We start from the raw sequence: 15,346 nt of genomic DNA on the forward strand, positions 1-15,346 counted from the left end.
TGCAGTTTTTGCTAAAGGAAAATATTTTGATAAAAATGCTTGGGCTAATTGTTCCCAAGTGGAAAAAGTTGCGGCTGGCATAGAAGTTAACCATTCTTTGGCTCTATCCTTCAAAGTGAAAGGAAAGAGGCGAAGTTTGATTGCTTCTGCAGTCACATCTGGGGTTTTAAAAGTGTCACAAATTTCAAGGAAATTTGTTAAATGAGTGTTAGGATTTTCGTTAGGTAACCCGTAAAATGTTACATTATTTTGCAACATATTAAGCAAAGCTGACTTAATTTCAAATTGGTTTGTGGTGATTCTGGGTCTAACGATACTATTGGTCACACCGGCCACACCTGGCCTAGCGTAATCCATAAGTGTTGGTGGATCTGCCATTTTTTCTGGCTCGGTAAATGTTTTTACTGGAGTCTTATTTTTGTTTTTCTTGTTTTTCTTGTTCTTCCTAATGGTTTTCTCAATTTCTGGGTCTATAGGGTCTGGTACAATGCCTGAACTTCGAGAACTGCGCATGAACCTGAAATCTTACACGAGCCGAAACTACCTACAAAACAGAATTTAGAAAATAAATAAATTAGTAAATTAAAATTAATAAATTATAAAAGTTAAAATAAGTATGTTTAAACCTAGATTCAAAATAAAACACGAAAAATTTAAAATTTTGTAAAAAATTTTGGCGTTCCTCGGCAACGGCGCCAAAAACTTATTGAGCGATTTCCGCAAGTGCACGGTATACGCTTGTAGTAATAAAAGATATCGAACCCACAAGGAACGCTTTTTAACTAAAACCTTATTTAATTCAGTTTTATTCACGTGTTTAGGTTTAACAAAAGAAAATCGTTTAATTGATTGAATTGGTTCGGGTAAATTAGGATTAGATAAGAATATTATATTCAATTTAGAGAACAATTCCGTCTTGAGATTTTGATTATAAGACAGATACTTCCGTAATTGGAATAAATAGAAGGTATAAAACTTATTTTCATAAAGCAAAGAAAACAACTTTAACTTTGGTAAGATTATGGACATGTAATAATATAGGAATTTATTCAATTAAATGGCTTTGAACCGTAGAAATCTCTCTGGTTCGGAGCAGATTTTTACCTTAATCAAATTAGTATTTTATATCTGATAAGCCGCGATCAGCGATCATATCATCCGTAAAAACTAATTCTTTCAAGTGTTCAGCAAAGTTCTTATATGAATAAGATGGAATAAAACCTTTTAATAAAAACACCAATTTATCATTTTGAAAATCATTTTGTCAGAACAATATCAAAATAACAACAGAAAGAATGTATTGAATAAAATAAATATATCATTAATGAAATGTGAATCTTCACAAGTTAACAGAGAAGTAGAAATATGGAAAGCATTGTGACGAAAACTTTGAGATCCGGGTTGTCAATCTTTCCCTCAAACTCCGTAGGTTTGTCAGACCCTTTTGTGCTTCAGCCGTTAGTTCTTCTCGCTGAATCTTCAGAATAGGGACCGGTTAGTCCGCTACCAGAATGAAAACTTGTCTCTGATCAACCTTTGAAACTAAACTAATACCGTGTTTATAACTAATCTAATAACAACTTGTGTACATCAAGTTTGTTTACATAGAAATGTAATCTAACTTTCTGACTCATTTCTGAGTCAGAGTTTCTTCAACATAACAACTCTCATAACCCTTAATCCACCTAATCCAACATTGATTTCTTGAAATGGATCACTTATTTATAGTTGTTGAAGGGTTGTAAATGATGGGTCGTGTCCGTTGGTGAAGGGCCGCTTTTATCCAAACGAACAGACGCGTTTCTCGGATTAAAACATGTGAAAACTGTGCAGAATTCTTCGCTGTCTCATATGAGATTCTGAAAATCTCAGTCGCGACAGGGGGTGTAGGGGCGAGTTGAAGATTTCGTTTTTTCAGAGTTCGGCTTTCGTATGTCGCGACTGAGATTTTGAAAATCTCAGTCGTGACAGGGGCTTTTCTCCCCGTCTTTCGACTGCTTCTTGTCCTCCTTGAGCGTTCTTCTGATTGATACGTATTCTTGGCCCGTTTTTTAGGGTTTTCCTTCATTTTTCCTTCATTTTAGCTCCGTTTTAGCTCCTATTTGGATTTAACCAAATAATTAAGTACCTTGTATCAAAGAAGTAAATAAAGACGTAAAAATATTCCAAATGAATATAATTAGCACGATTTCAATGTAAATTTAATGTATTTATATATGATATTTTAGGTATATTTTGGGCTTAACAGACTCAATAGTAGGATTACCACCAACGGTACCTGACCATACTATCTTACCCTTTTTGTTGTCTCCAAAACTTACATTTCCACCTCATTCATGCACAAGTGTGATGAACTGAGCTTCATCACCAGTCATATGCCTCAAGCATGCATTATCAATGTACCATAGCTTTGACTTCTCCGCGCACCTCATGCTCACTTGCAATTTAACTAGTTATCTTTAGGTACCCAATTCTTTTTAGGTCCTTGTTTGTTAGAGCTAATAGGCGATGCATCATATTTAAGTTTGTGACGACATACATTTGAGGATGTCTCCATTTTTGGTCAGCACGATTGTGCTGAGCATGCCAATGTACCTTTGTGGTATGTCCTTCTTTCCGTAGAAGTCACATTGGACATTCCGCTGAGTGTTCCACCTACGCTGACTTGTACCTGAGTACTCAGCTTTTGGATGGAAACTCTTCTTAGCTGATGTATTCAGCTGATTCTATATTGATGTGATGTCCTTCCTCAGTTTCTTAGAATCTGATTGGACTTTCGAGACAAACCGATGCATGATTTTTAGATTTTCATCTTGCCTGGTATTCTCCTGTAGCAGATGTCAGAGGTCACTCAGTTTGACCTCTTCAATCTCATCACACCGCCTGTTGAGTGCTCTTATTTTCTTGTTACACTTTTTGATCAGTGTATAGAGATTATTCAAGGCATTAAACATTTCATTTCTGAGCAAGGGTATAAATGTTACCTCATTAGAGTGTTTCTCATGGTCAAACCCATCTGAGAGGTCAGATTACTCAGATTTGCCGTTGTCAGCAACTTCGTCAGCCATAACACAGATGTTTGCTGACTCAGTGGCATCAGTTTCTGATGAGGTTGACTCATCACTGTCACTCCATATGGCCACCATTGCCTTTCTTCTTCCTTTCTTGTCCTTCTCTAAAGTAGGACAGCTTAATTTGATGTGCCCAGCCTGATGACATTCAAAGCAGGTGACGGGCTTTGAGCTGTCCTTCTTGTATCTGATGTCGCTAGACTCAGCTTTGTGTTTATCACTTTTTTTTAAATGGCCCCTTGCTGTATTTGTCTTTTTTCTTAAACATCTTCTTCATCTTTCTTGTGAACATGGCCATTTCCTCATCATCTAATGAGTCAGCTTCTGTTGAGTCATCTTGCATGACAAGAGATTTTTGCTTCTTGTCCTCAGACTTTTCTTTCGCCTCAAAATTCTTCATGGAGATCTCGTGGGTCAGCAGAGATCCAATCAGCTCATCATATTTGTACGTGGTCAGGTCCTGAGCTTCTTCCACGGCTGTCTTCTTAGCATGCCAGCTCTTGGGGAGACTTCTCAAGATTTTCTTCACTTGTTATTCTTCTGTGAAGTTCTTGCCGAGTCTCTTAAGCTCATTTATGATATTGGTGAACCTTGAGTTCATCTCAGAGATGTCTTCATTTTCGTTCATCTCAAACAGCTCGTATAGTCTCATGTGTTGATTCACCTTGGACTCATTGACCTTGCTTGTTCCTTCATAGGTCACCTTTAGCTTCTTCCAGATTTCCTGTGCTGACTCCCAACCTGAAATTTTGTTGTACTCTACAATATCTAACGCACAGTGAAGCATATTGATAGCCGGAGCATTATTTTGTAATTTTTTAAGGTCATCCTCTAACCACTTAGACTCACTCTTGACAGATTTTACTCCGTCAATAATTTCATAGGGAACAAACGGGCCTTGGACTATTGCCAGCCATGCACTCATGTTTGTTGCCTGAACGAAGTTTTTCATTCTGTTCTTCCAAAATGTATAATTTGACCCGAAGAACAAAGGAGGCCGACTAATAGATAATCCCTCAGGGAGTATCTGTGTTGTTTGATTTCTTGGAAGGAAACGAGTGCTATTCTCAACCATTTACAGGGATCAGCTCAAGATAGTTTTATCTTAAATAGTGAGCTATTGAGCTCTGATACCACTTGTTGGTCCCATGTAATGTAATAGGATTAGTTCCAAGGGGGGGGGGGGGTTAGGAACTAATATAACTTTTTCGCTTAATACTGCTGACTTAGTTAAATGTTTGATAATTTAACTCAGCTTTAGGTCAGCAAGGCTGAGTGAGATGCAATACAGCTTTAATCAGAAACTGACTAAAGCTGTTTTAGTGTTGAGTTGGAAAATAACACTTTAGGTCAGCTTCCAACTCAACACTCTAATTTCTCAGTGTCGGCTTATATAGATTGTTTCCTAAGCAATTTAAGCAAGCAACACATACATATATATCAAGAGAAAGGGTTAGAGATTACTCAGTAGACTTATCCTGGTTCGGCCTCACCGCCTACGTCCAGTCCCAGAGTCCCTCCGGGCTTTTTCAATCCACTACTGAGCTCTTTAATGGTAGAGCAAAAACCGTTTACAAAGCAATTGAGTATGCAAGATTACCGTCCTCTATTCGTCTACTCAATCCGACTGAGCGCTATAACCGAACACTCAGATTTTCTCTACCGCTGAGTACTAAAACCGAGTACTCAGCTTCACTCTTCTAACCTTTAAAATTGATACAAGATTGTTCTCACTAAATGAAGAACACTTTAGATGAATACAAATTCACTCTAGACTTTTACACAAAGATTGGAATTGAGTGTAAGAACTTGCTTTCTTTTCAGACAACTTCTATTTTGGATTTTCACTCTTGTGAAGATTTGCTTTTCTGTCTATAAGACCTTGTATGCGTTGTCCTTTCCAAATGATGAACTTGTCTATTTATAATGATTTCTGGTCTTCAATGATTTAAATTCCCAATACCCATTGTTTGTAGAACGATCATCTTTGTCATCACTTGGTCAGCTTTCAGAGTTGCAGGCCAATCCTGTCGTCTGATTTTAGCAGGCGTCAGGCTTGCCAGTTTCATCTTCTTGCGCCAGGTTCGTCTTCTAGCGCCAGTTTTGTCTTCTTGCCAAATTCCAGATGATCCATGCGTCTCGAAAAGTTCTCTGGGCGGATTTCCGATACTTCTGAATTGGTGCAGACCTGTGTCGGACTTTGTCTTTAAGTCAACGGATCATTGGCGCTGTCCTAACGAATACTCAGCTTGATTGTTCGGCTTTGCCTTTAAGATTTCCTTTGACGGGGCTGAGTTATATTCTACTAAGCTTCTTCGGTCGGTGTTAGGCATGAAATTGACTACATTTTAACGTGTTAATTATAATGACTTAAGGGTGTTTGTAGTGTTTTATTGCAAGAAAGAAGGTCTTATAGGCACTTTTATGCAGATAAGGAAAGTTTAAGCCAAACAAACTGGAAGCAGCCTGTTCGCACATACCAATAGGGGATTGAGCCATTCTTTGATCCAGCAGTCAAACGCCGGAACTTCTGATGATGGACAGCGACTTGACAGGACGCAGTTACGACAATAGTTGCAGGCAGAGAGGCGGATGAGTGCAGGCAGAAAGCAACATGATGAAAAGAAAGCTCAACCCTTGTGTGTTCAAGGGTCAAAATGATCTTCACCACTTTTAGCAATTTTTAGATTTCTGAACTTTTGACTTTGTTTTGTAATATATTTTGAGCGAATACTTTTCTAGTACCGTTTTTGACCCTGTCCTTTCCTTTAAATAGAGGTAGTAAGGAAGGAAAGGGATCACACTTTTTGAAAAACACAAATATAGACCTTGCGGAGGAAGGAGAGTTTCAGAGCTTTAAACTAGCAGATTGCTCACTCACCAGTATGAGTGAGTAATCCTTTTGAATGGGCTCGGCCAGTCGGGGCCGGTAATGTAAGTTTCCAAAGTCTAGTAATGAATGAATGATGTTAACGCATGAAGTGTTTGTTGAGGCTTTACATTCCAATGCTTATGCATATATGCTTGTGTTAGATGAATGATAGGACACTGCTTTCATCTTCACCGAACGCTCTATCAAACATCCAACCTCGAAGCAGAAATGTTAGGTGGTTTTATCAAGGGTTTTCTCATTTGAAATGCTGCTTAAATCTTAATGCAAGAAAGAACAAACCTGTAGGACGCTATTGGTTTTAGTAAGTCTTAGAATCTTAAGAACACACGAGAGTTGACTTAAGTGAGTGTTAAAGCAGAAACCTTGGCTTCAGTTGCATCATTCATGACTTATTAGGTTGTTTGGAGGCTTGTAGTAACATGTTCCGCTGTGCTTAGCCTGTTCCCTTTATTATCATTATCAAGTAATTAGTTTGACACGCAAAGCAACTTGTTTAGTCACTAGTTTTCATAAATACCAACATCTGTCAATATAAAAGAATCACACACTACGAACACCCTGTTCTGCAAAGTATTTCTTGTAAACTTTGGTCCTCAATCCCTGTGGATACGATACTTGACTTATCACTTTATTACTTGTATCTAGTGCACTTGCTAGAGTCCATTTAGGAGACAACAAGTTTTTGGCGCCGTTGCCGGGGATTGAAAGCAAAAAAATTTATACGAAATTTTCTATGAAACAAGGTGTTTTTAATCTGTTTGCTAAATAGTGCAGCCAGAAGGAGTTCTTTAACTATTTATGCGCAGAGCTGGACCTCCTGTTTTTCCTATCGATCTCGAGTTAGAGAGAACGTGTAGACGAAACCGAGCGGGGGCTCGATGTGCAAGACAAAGAGAGCGACAAATAGAAAGAAGGATGACTGGAAGGGTACCACCCGAACAGCCAGTTCAACCCAATCAAGAAGAAGGAGAGAATAACAATCATCCTGTTATGAGAATCAGAGACTATTCGAGGCCAACCATGGAAGGCCATTCGTCGTGCATTGTGTTGCCCATTGAAGGAAACAACATGTTTGAGGTGAAAGCATCGATGATACAAATGTTGCAGGCATCAGTACAGTTCAATGGATACCAGTCGGAAGATCCAAATGGGCATATCCAGGAGTTCATAACACTGTGCAACACTTTCAGATCAAACCGAGGGGTTTCTGACAACGTGATCAGGCTAAAGCTGTTTCCCTTTTCTCTAAGGGATAAATCAAAGAACTGGTTGAGAAACTTGCAACCAGGAACGATCACCACTTGGGAAGAAATGGCCAGCGCATTTCTGATGAAATATTTTCCACCAAGACAGGCCATTAAACTCAGAAACGAGGTATCCCATTTCGTGCAAGAAGAGGACGAATCCTAAGCCGAGGCATGGGAAAGATACAAGGGACTACTAAGAAGGGTACCAAATCATGGCATCCCTATATGGATGCAAGTGCAGAACTTTTACAATGGAGTCACCAACATTTATAAAATCCAGATCGAATCCATTGCCAATGGAAACCCTGAAGATCTTGAACCACAAGCCTTGTATGACCTTATTGAAAGAGTAGTGAGCACGAGTTATAACTGGCACTCCGCCGGGAGTGACGGAAAAAGAATGGGAAATGATGATGTTGTGTTAAAATTGACCAGCCAGGTGGAACAGATTGCCAGACAGCTCGACAAGATAAATGTGTCGTCGATTCACAACGAACCACCATTCAATGACATATGGGATTTTTGTGGAGGGCATCATTTCAATATCAACTGCCCTGGAGTTAAACAAGGGAAAGGTGAGCAGGGAGAATGTGATTATGCCGGGTATAATCAAAGAAATCCACCAAATCCATACTCAAACACATACAACCCAGCAACAAGAAATCATCCAAATTTTGGAATGGAATAATGCCAAGCAACACAGAGCCAAACCCCAAGGGCGATGTTATGGCCATCACTCTAAGAAGTGAGCGGGAACAAACTGTTCCTAGTCAGGAAGAACCCGTCGGGGTAAAATTATCCAGTGATCAAGATCAGGAGGAACGAGGAAAGATGTACAAGCCACCTCTACCTTGTGTTCCACATGTGCCATATCCGATGCGGTTAATAAACAAGAAGCTGGAAGAACAAAACTCTAAGGTGCTAGACACCTTGAGGAAGCTGCATATCAACATTCCCTTCGTGGAAGCACTTGCCCAGATGCCGACATATGCAAAATTCCTGAAAGATATCTTGTCAAACAAGAAAAAATTGGAGAACATTTCGATGATCCAACTAAACAGGGATTGTTCTTCAATACTCCAGAACAAGCAGCAGCTTCCGAAAAAGCTAAAAGATCCAGGTAGTTTTTCTTTCCCTATTCGATTGGAAAGTTAAATATTTAAAATGCACTATGTGACTTAGGAGATAGCATAAACCTAATGCCATATTCTGTATATACTAAGCTAGGATTAGGGGAATCACAACCAACTAGAATGTCTATTCAGTTGGCCGATCGATCAGTATGTTATCCTAGGGGAGTCGTGGAAGATGTGTTGGTCAAAGTAGGAAAATTCATATTGCTTGTTGATTTTATCATAATGGACATAGATGAGGACCTGCATGTTCCTATTATCCTAGGTAGACCGTTTTTAGCAACGGGTAAAGCATTGATAGACGTGGGAGAGGGACAACTGTTTTTAAGAATTAATGGGGATGAAATCATTTTTAGAATGAATGAGGCAATGAGACGAGCTAACACTAGTGATGACACATGCTGTTTCTTAGATGATTTCCAAAGTCTTTCCACTTTGCAGGAACATGACACTCTGGACACTCTCTTGGGAGAAGAGGTGAACTTATGTGACAGAACAGGCTGTTCCATCGAATCAAACCTGCCTACCCCTCCTCTAGATCCTACTGTTCCCACTCATCAAGAACCACCTGAGATACCTACTGTGCCATTAAATAAACCCGAACTAAAACCTTTACCCTCACACCTCGAGTATGCCTTCCTGGAACCACCCAGCGGGAGCCCAGTTATTATATCTTCAAAGTTAACTGGTGATCAGAAAGCTCAACTCATGGAGGTGCTGCGAAGGAACAAGGATGCAATCACATGGAAAATTGATGATATCAAAGGTATTAGTCCGACAGTCTGTGTCCACAAAATTTTAATGGAGAAGGATCACAAGCCATCTGTCCAGCCACAGCGCAGACTGAACCCCCACATAAAGGAGGTCGTGTGAAAAGAGTGATCAAGCTGCTGGATGCCGGAATTATTTATCCCATTTCCGATAGTGTGTGGATAAGCCCTGTTCATGTTGTACCAAAGAAGGGAGGAACCACAGTGGTACTCAACGAGAAAGACGAGTTGGTCCCTACGAGAACCATAACAGGATGGCGAGTTTGTGTGGATTACCGAAAGCTCAACAAAGGTACAAGGAAGGATCATTTCCCTTTGCCCTTCATTGACCAGATGTTAGAACGGTTAGCAGGGTATGCATTCTATTGCTTCCTTGACAGTTACTCGGGGTACAATCAGATTGCAATTCACAGTGAAGATCTGGAGAAGACAACGTTCACATGTCCATATGGAACCTATGCCTACAGGCACATTCCATTCGGACTGTGCAACGCTCCAGCCACGTTTCAAAGATGCATGATGTCTATATTTCATGATATGGTGGAGCGGACTGTAGAGATCTTCATGGATGAATTCTCTGTTTATCGAGACTCTTTTGGAAATTGTCTAAACAACCTCGAAGCTGTGCTTGTGTGATGCAAGGAGACCACTTAGTCTTGAATTGGGAGAAATGCCACTTCATGGTTACTGGTGGAATTGTTCTCGGGCATAAGATTTCTGAAAAGGGAATGGAAGTGGATAAAGCTAAGGTGGAAGTAATAGAGAAACTGGCTGTTCCAACTAATGTAAAGGATGTGAGAAGTTTCCTGGGATACGCAGGGTTCTACCGGAGGTTTATGAAAGATTTTTCAAAGATTGCGCTGCCTTTGTCAGCTTTGCTTCATAAGGATGTGGAATTTTCATTGGATACAAGCTGTCTTAAAGCGTTTGAACTATTGAAAGGCAAGCTGATCAACTCGCCCATACTGGCAGGACCCGACTGGGAATAGCCTTTTGAGATGATGTGTGACGCTAGCGATACATGTGTGGGAGCTGTTCTTGGGTAGAGGATTGAGAAGAAGTTCAGGCCTATCTATTATGCAAGCAAAACATTAACTGATACCCAACAGAACTATACCACTACCGAGAAGGAGCTCCTTGCAGTAGTGTATGCTTTCGACAAATTTTGTCCTTACTTGGTTCTGTCAAAAGTCATTGTTCACACAGACCACGCTGCACTGCGCTACTTGTTCGCAAAGAAGGATGCAAAGCCAAGGTTGATACGGTGGTTACTCTTACTTCAAGAGTTCGATCTCGAAATTAAAGATAAGAAGGGAACGGAGAATATGGCTGTTGATCATTTGTCAAGAATTCCTCACCAGAGGAGCCAGGAACAACCAGAGATTTTGGAAGATTTTCCAGACGAGCATCTATATACTGTACAGACTGCTCCGTGGTTTGCCGACATTGCCAATTATCTAGCCAGTTCACTGAAACCTCACAACCTGTCCACTAATCAAAGGAGGAAGTTCTATGTAGAAATTAAATATTATTTTTGGGAAGAACCTTATCTTTTCAGGTTGTGCGCCGATCAAATTATTTGCAGGTGTATATCTCAAGAGGAGGGACATGCTGTTCTAAGCCATTATCATGACAGAGAAGCAGGAGGACATCATAGCGCTAGCAGGACTGCAGCCAAAGTACTTCAATCAGGTTTTTTCTGGCCAACACTTTTTAAAGATGCCAATTAGTTTGTTCACACTTGCAATAAGTGCCAACAAACAGGCAATATTTTAGCTAGAAATGTCATGCCCTTCAATAACATAGTCGTTTGTGAAATTTTTGATATATGGGGAATAGATTTTATGGGACCATTCCCTACATCTTTTGGGTATAAATACATCTTAGTGGCTGTTGATTATATGAGCAAGTGGGTTGAAGCAATGGCTAGCCCCACTAATGACGCCCATGTGGTTGTAAAATTCCTAAAAAGGTTGTTTGCCCGATTCGGTGTCCCACGAGCGATCATTAGTGATCAAGGAACCCACTTTTGCAATGCCAAATTTGAGAAGCTGATAGGAAAACTTGGAGTCTCTCATAGAATTGCCACGCCTTACCATCCACAAACAAGTGAACAGGTTGAGATTTCAAATCGAGAAATCAAGAGAATTTTAGAGAAAACTGTTGGCAATTCTAGGAGAGACTGGGCAAACAAGCTTGACGATGCTCTTTGGGCGTATAGGACGGCCTATAAGACACCAATCGGAATGTCTCCATTTAGATTATTGTACAACAGGTCTTGTCATTTGCCGGTTGAAATGGAACACATGGCCTTTTGGGCATTAACCTTCTTAAATTTTGAGCAACAGGCTGTGGGAGACCAGAGAAGACTCCAACTTTGTGATATGGAAGAGTTCAGGCTGTTTTCATATGAAAACGATGTAAATTACAAGGACAAGACCAAGATGTGGCACGATAGAAAAATCCAAAAGAAGACATTTCACGAAGGACAGAGAGTTCTCTTGTACAATTCGAGACTCAGGTTGTTTCCTGGAAAGCTGAAATCAAGATGGTCGGGACCTTATCTGGTAAACAACGTGTTTAGTCATGGAGCAGTTGAAATTGGCAAAGAAGGTCACGAACCTTTCAAAGTAAACGGGCAAAGATTGAAACCATATCTGGAGAATGATCACACAAGGAAGATCGACACAGTCCACTTCCAAGATCCCCCGCGCCAATAGAAGCACAAACAAGGTGTTCGCTACAAACACCAATTGTAGCACAAGTAACATTGCATTTTTTTAATTAGTTTACATTTTCAGTTTTGTTAAATAATATTAAGGGTGGTTAAGATCAAATTTTGTGTCATATGATGGTCCGTGATTTCGGTAATTCCTGTGCAAGCAAATACGTAAAAAATTTCTCTTCCATATGGGTCAAGTTTTACATTTTTACTGGTTCTAAGTAGAAAAATGAAATAAACTTTTGTTGAAGAGTTATCCTTGGGAAAAGGGAGGCGAACTGTGGATTGAAAAGTAAACATCTAATCGTCTGTCACTCGGTACCTACTCTACTTATTCTCCTTTCTCGGTAGAACCAAATGGATAGGAGAGTAGTGAATTCAAATTTAGAAAAGTGACCGTTCACCCCCCAGGAGTCTCTTCGAATGAACGCACCTTTTGCCAACCACTTGTCCAGGTGGCGTTCATTTGAGCGCTATCATAATGACGGGTAGGCAACGTGTCGTTTCATTATTCTCCCTACTTAAGGAGACCGACCATATTACGGACCCTTGTTCGACTTTCTTTCTTTTTCACACATCTTTTTCACACTGTTCACCATATGTTATGTGATCGTTATCATTGGGAAACCCTATTTAGACTTGAGCACATGATGAGAACTCGAGGGTCTAGAAAGCAAGTTAAAATCGAGGGCACAAAGAAAGAAAAGGGGAAGAGCAAAATGGCGGGCACAAGCACGGTTGCATTTGTTCCCGACGAGAAATTAGTAAAGAAGATCTCCGAATTCAAGGACGCCGCCACACAAAAGTATTATGATGATCTCGCTCAGCTCGAGTTTGGGCCAATCAGAACCGTGTGCTGGGATACAATGAAAAAACTCAGGCTTGCTAAAATTCATGTAGAAGATGCAGCTGAATTTGGTTGACTCATTAGACCATGTGAGTTCGAGTAGCCACTAGCCGGTATTCCTTCCACTGCTGGGAGCGGGAGGTTGTCGCTGCTCTGTGAAGCCAGCCTCACGCGATGCTCTCTGCTTTAGGAACCATGCCATCTCAACCTTCGTTGGAACAACATGGTTAAACTCTCAGCTTGGAACGGGCCAGCCAGATGTTAGCTGCATCAAACTTGGATTTCTGAGTCAGAGTAATGTTCCATCACATTGTTGCTCCTGCTTGGGTCACAAGCTTGTGCTACCAAGCTCAGCGATGTAAGTTGTTATGGTTGAAACTAATAAGTTATGGAAAGATATTGTTATGTAACAATGTGGGATTAGATTTAGTAGAAAATTACAAACTATAAAAACCAAACTATATATATAGTATGCTTAATTTTTATCCAATTGCATTTAATAACCCCTATTTTTATTGAATTGCGTTTAATAACTCTTTATTCTTCAACTTTCCCGTTAAATGAGCTTTCAAAATTTCCTAATTATTTATCTATTTGAAATTTTCTTTTTGGCACGTGGCGAACATTTTGACATGTGGTTGAGCGTGTCTCCCATTTTATGTATCCAACAAATTTAATTAAGAAATAGGGGGTTGCTGAATGCAATTGGACAAAATCGGGAGGGCAGTTGAAGTTTTTAGACCAACTTTATACTTTCAATTGGTTGCTAATTGTAAAAAGAAAGAAAATATAAAGGGATAATAAGATGCAAAAATACTCCTAATGTTGACGATCCCAAACAATTTTATTCCTAACGTTTAAAATGAAGCAATTTTATTCCTAACGTCTAAAATGAAGCAATTTTATTACCAACGTCTAAAATGATCCAAATCTCAACATTTTGTTTGTCAGTATTTAGATTGATGATTTATTAAATTTACAATTGGTTAAATTTGTAATATTTTTTGTTTTATATCTTAACGGTAATGGTTTTTATTGAATAACTCAGTATTTCAAAAAGAAATAAAAAAAAAATTGAATAACTCAAAAATTAAATAGCTCCTTAGCCTTAGAAAATCACAACCCTTCAATATTGTGCTTTCCAAATCCACGGTCATTATATTATCCAAGTCATCAATTTTTACCTCACTTATCCAACCAATCATATCTCATCTCTCAGTCCTATATATGTACATTCTTCATTCTCAAACTTACCCAACTGAAAAATATCTTCTTTTCCCTCAACTCTAGCATCCCCTTTAGACTCTTCACTATTTTGGGCGGCACCCAAGGCAGCAGAAAAGAAGCTGGCAGACAAGAAACTGGCCGAGGAGAAGAAGGCCGAGAAAGCACCGGCAGAGAAAAAGCAGAGAGCAGGAAAGAAATTGTCTAAGGAAAGTGGAGCCACTGACAAGAAGAAGAAGCCATCCAAGAAGAGTGTTGAGAGTTATAAGATGTACATCTTCAAGGTTCTGAAGCAGGTTCATCCTGATATTGGAATCTCCAGCAAGGCTATGGGGATTATGAACAGCTTCATCAATGATATCTTCGAGAACCTGGAATCTTCTCGTCTGGCTAGGTACAACAAGAAGCCGACAATTACCTCTCGGGAGATCCAGACCGCAGCCAGACTTGTTTTGCCTGCAGAATTGGCAAGGCATGCCGTATCCGAAGGTACCAAGGCTGTTACCAAGTTCACAAATTCTTAGGTTTTCCTTTGATAACCTAATTTGATGTTAGTTCGCTGTTATGTTTGATTTAGGGTTTTCATGATGTCTCCTTTAGTTCAGTGTAACTACAGTAATTTAGTGTTTTTTGGATGTCTCGTGTTTGTTCAATGTAACTACAGTAATTTTATTGGGTTCAGTTTCATTTCTTTGATTTCTCCAAGTGTGATGTATTTATTTTGATTATGTGGATTTTAGTACTTTTGTATCTGATTTAGTTTCATTCGCTTGATTTTGATATGCATTAGATGTAAAGATGAAGCTTTTGTACACATTATAATGACTCCAGTTATATACACAAGTAAATTTGGTATTAATCGAACTACATGTTACAACTTCATGTCTGGTTTAGGGTTGTTTAATTGCTGCATTAGCTATTGGTACTTGTTAAATCACTTTAAAAATTGACTGAGTTGTATGAAATTGAATCAAATTATAGTTCTTTTCATTTTTATCTTGCTCTCTTTTATTGTTGTAAGCTTTTGTTTGGGAGTTTGGAAGTGAATGAGGTAGAGAGTTAAATGAGATAATACAAAGGAAAGGGAAGTGATGGAGTGTGTTCTCAATCCATTCATTCTCTTTCATATCAAATTTTTTTTAAATCTCCCTTAGCAAGAGAGAGAAACAATTTTTATTTTTAATACAGTTTTCAACTTTGAATAAAAGAATTAAGTCCAAGGATAAAATTGAACAATTTGGATCAACTATACTTGAATTAATTGGAGTGTAGTTTTCTTCTGTAAATCAATTAAATGTTATCTTCTTTCAAGAACATCCTCCATGGGTTCTCCACATCTCTTCAACTGATTCACAGTTACTAAGGTTCTATTAAAGAACTCATCAATTGTCTCTAACTCTTTCATCTTCAGTTTCTCATACTCACTTCTCAAGGTTTGC

The 15,346-nt window shown here is 39.2% G+C and overlaps 1 protein-coding gene and 1 non-coding gene across 2 annotated transcripts; one reads left to right on the plus strand and one right to left on the minus strand.

Moving 5' to 3' along the window:
* Nucleotides 1-7,323: 7,323 nt before the first annotated feature.
* On the minus strand, nt 7,324-7,430 carry LOC136225234 (small nucleolar RNA R71). The gene has a single exon (XR_010686960.1). It is a non-coding gene; the product is annotated as a small nucleolar RNA R71 (small nucleolar RNA).
* A 5,125-nt stretch (nt 7,431-12,555) lies between these two features.
* Nucleotides 12,556-14,766, plus strand: LOC136222536 (probable histone H2B.3). Its single transcript, XM_066010303.1, has 2 exons — nt 12,556-12,754; nt 13,950-14,766. The coding sequence occupies exons 1-2, from the start codon at nt 12,556-12,558 to the stop codon at nt 14,429-14,431; spliced, it is 681 nt and encodes a 226-aa protein (XP_065866375.1). The 3' UTR covers nt 14,432-14,766.
* The last annotated feature ends 580 nt before the right edge of the window (nt 14,767-15,346 follow it).

Source organism: Euphorbia lathyris, chromosome 3, assembly GCF_963576675.1.
Source record: "Euphorbia lathyris chromosome 3, ddEupLath1.1, whole genome shotgun sequence".
In the NCBI taxonomy this organism is placed as follows: domain Eukaryota; kingdom Viridiplantae; phylum Streptophyta; class Magnoliopsida; order Malpighiales; family Euphorbiaceae; genus Euphorbia; species Euphorbia lathyris.

Bases quoted from the DNA above. Each gene is read 5' to 3' on its own strand.
- LOC136222536 (XM_066010303.1), top strand. From the start codon at position 12,556: ATGGCGGGCACAAGCACGGTTGCATTTGTTCCCGACGAGAAATTAGTA. The intron at 12,755-13,949 runs GTTGACTCATTA...CCAACTGAAAAA, and splicing joins AGAAGATGCAGCTGAATTTG to TATCTTCTTTTCCCTCAACT.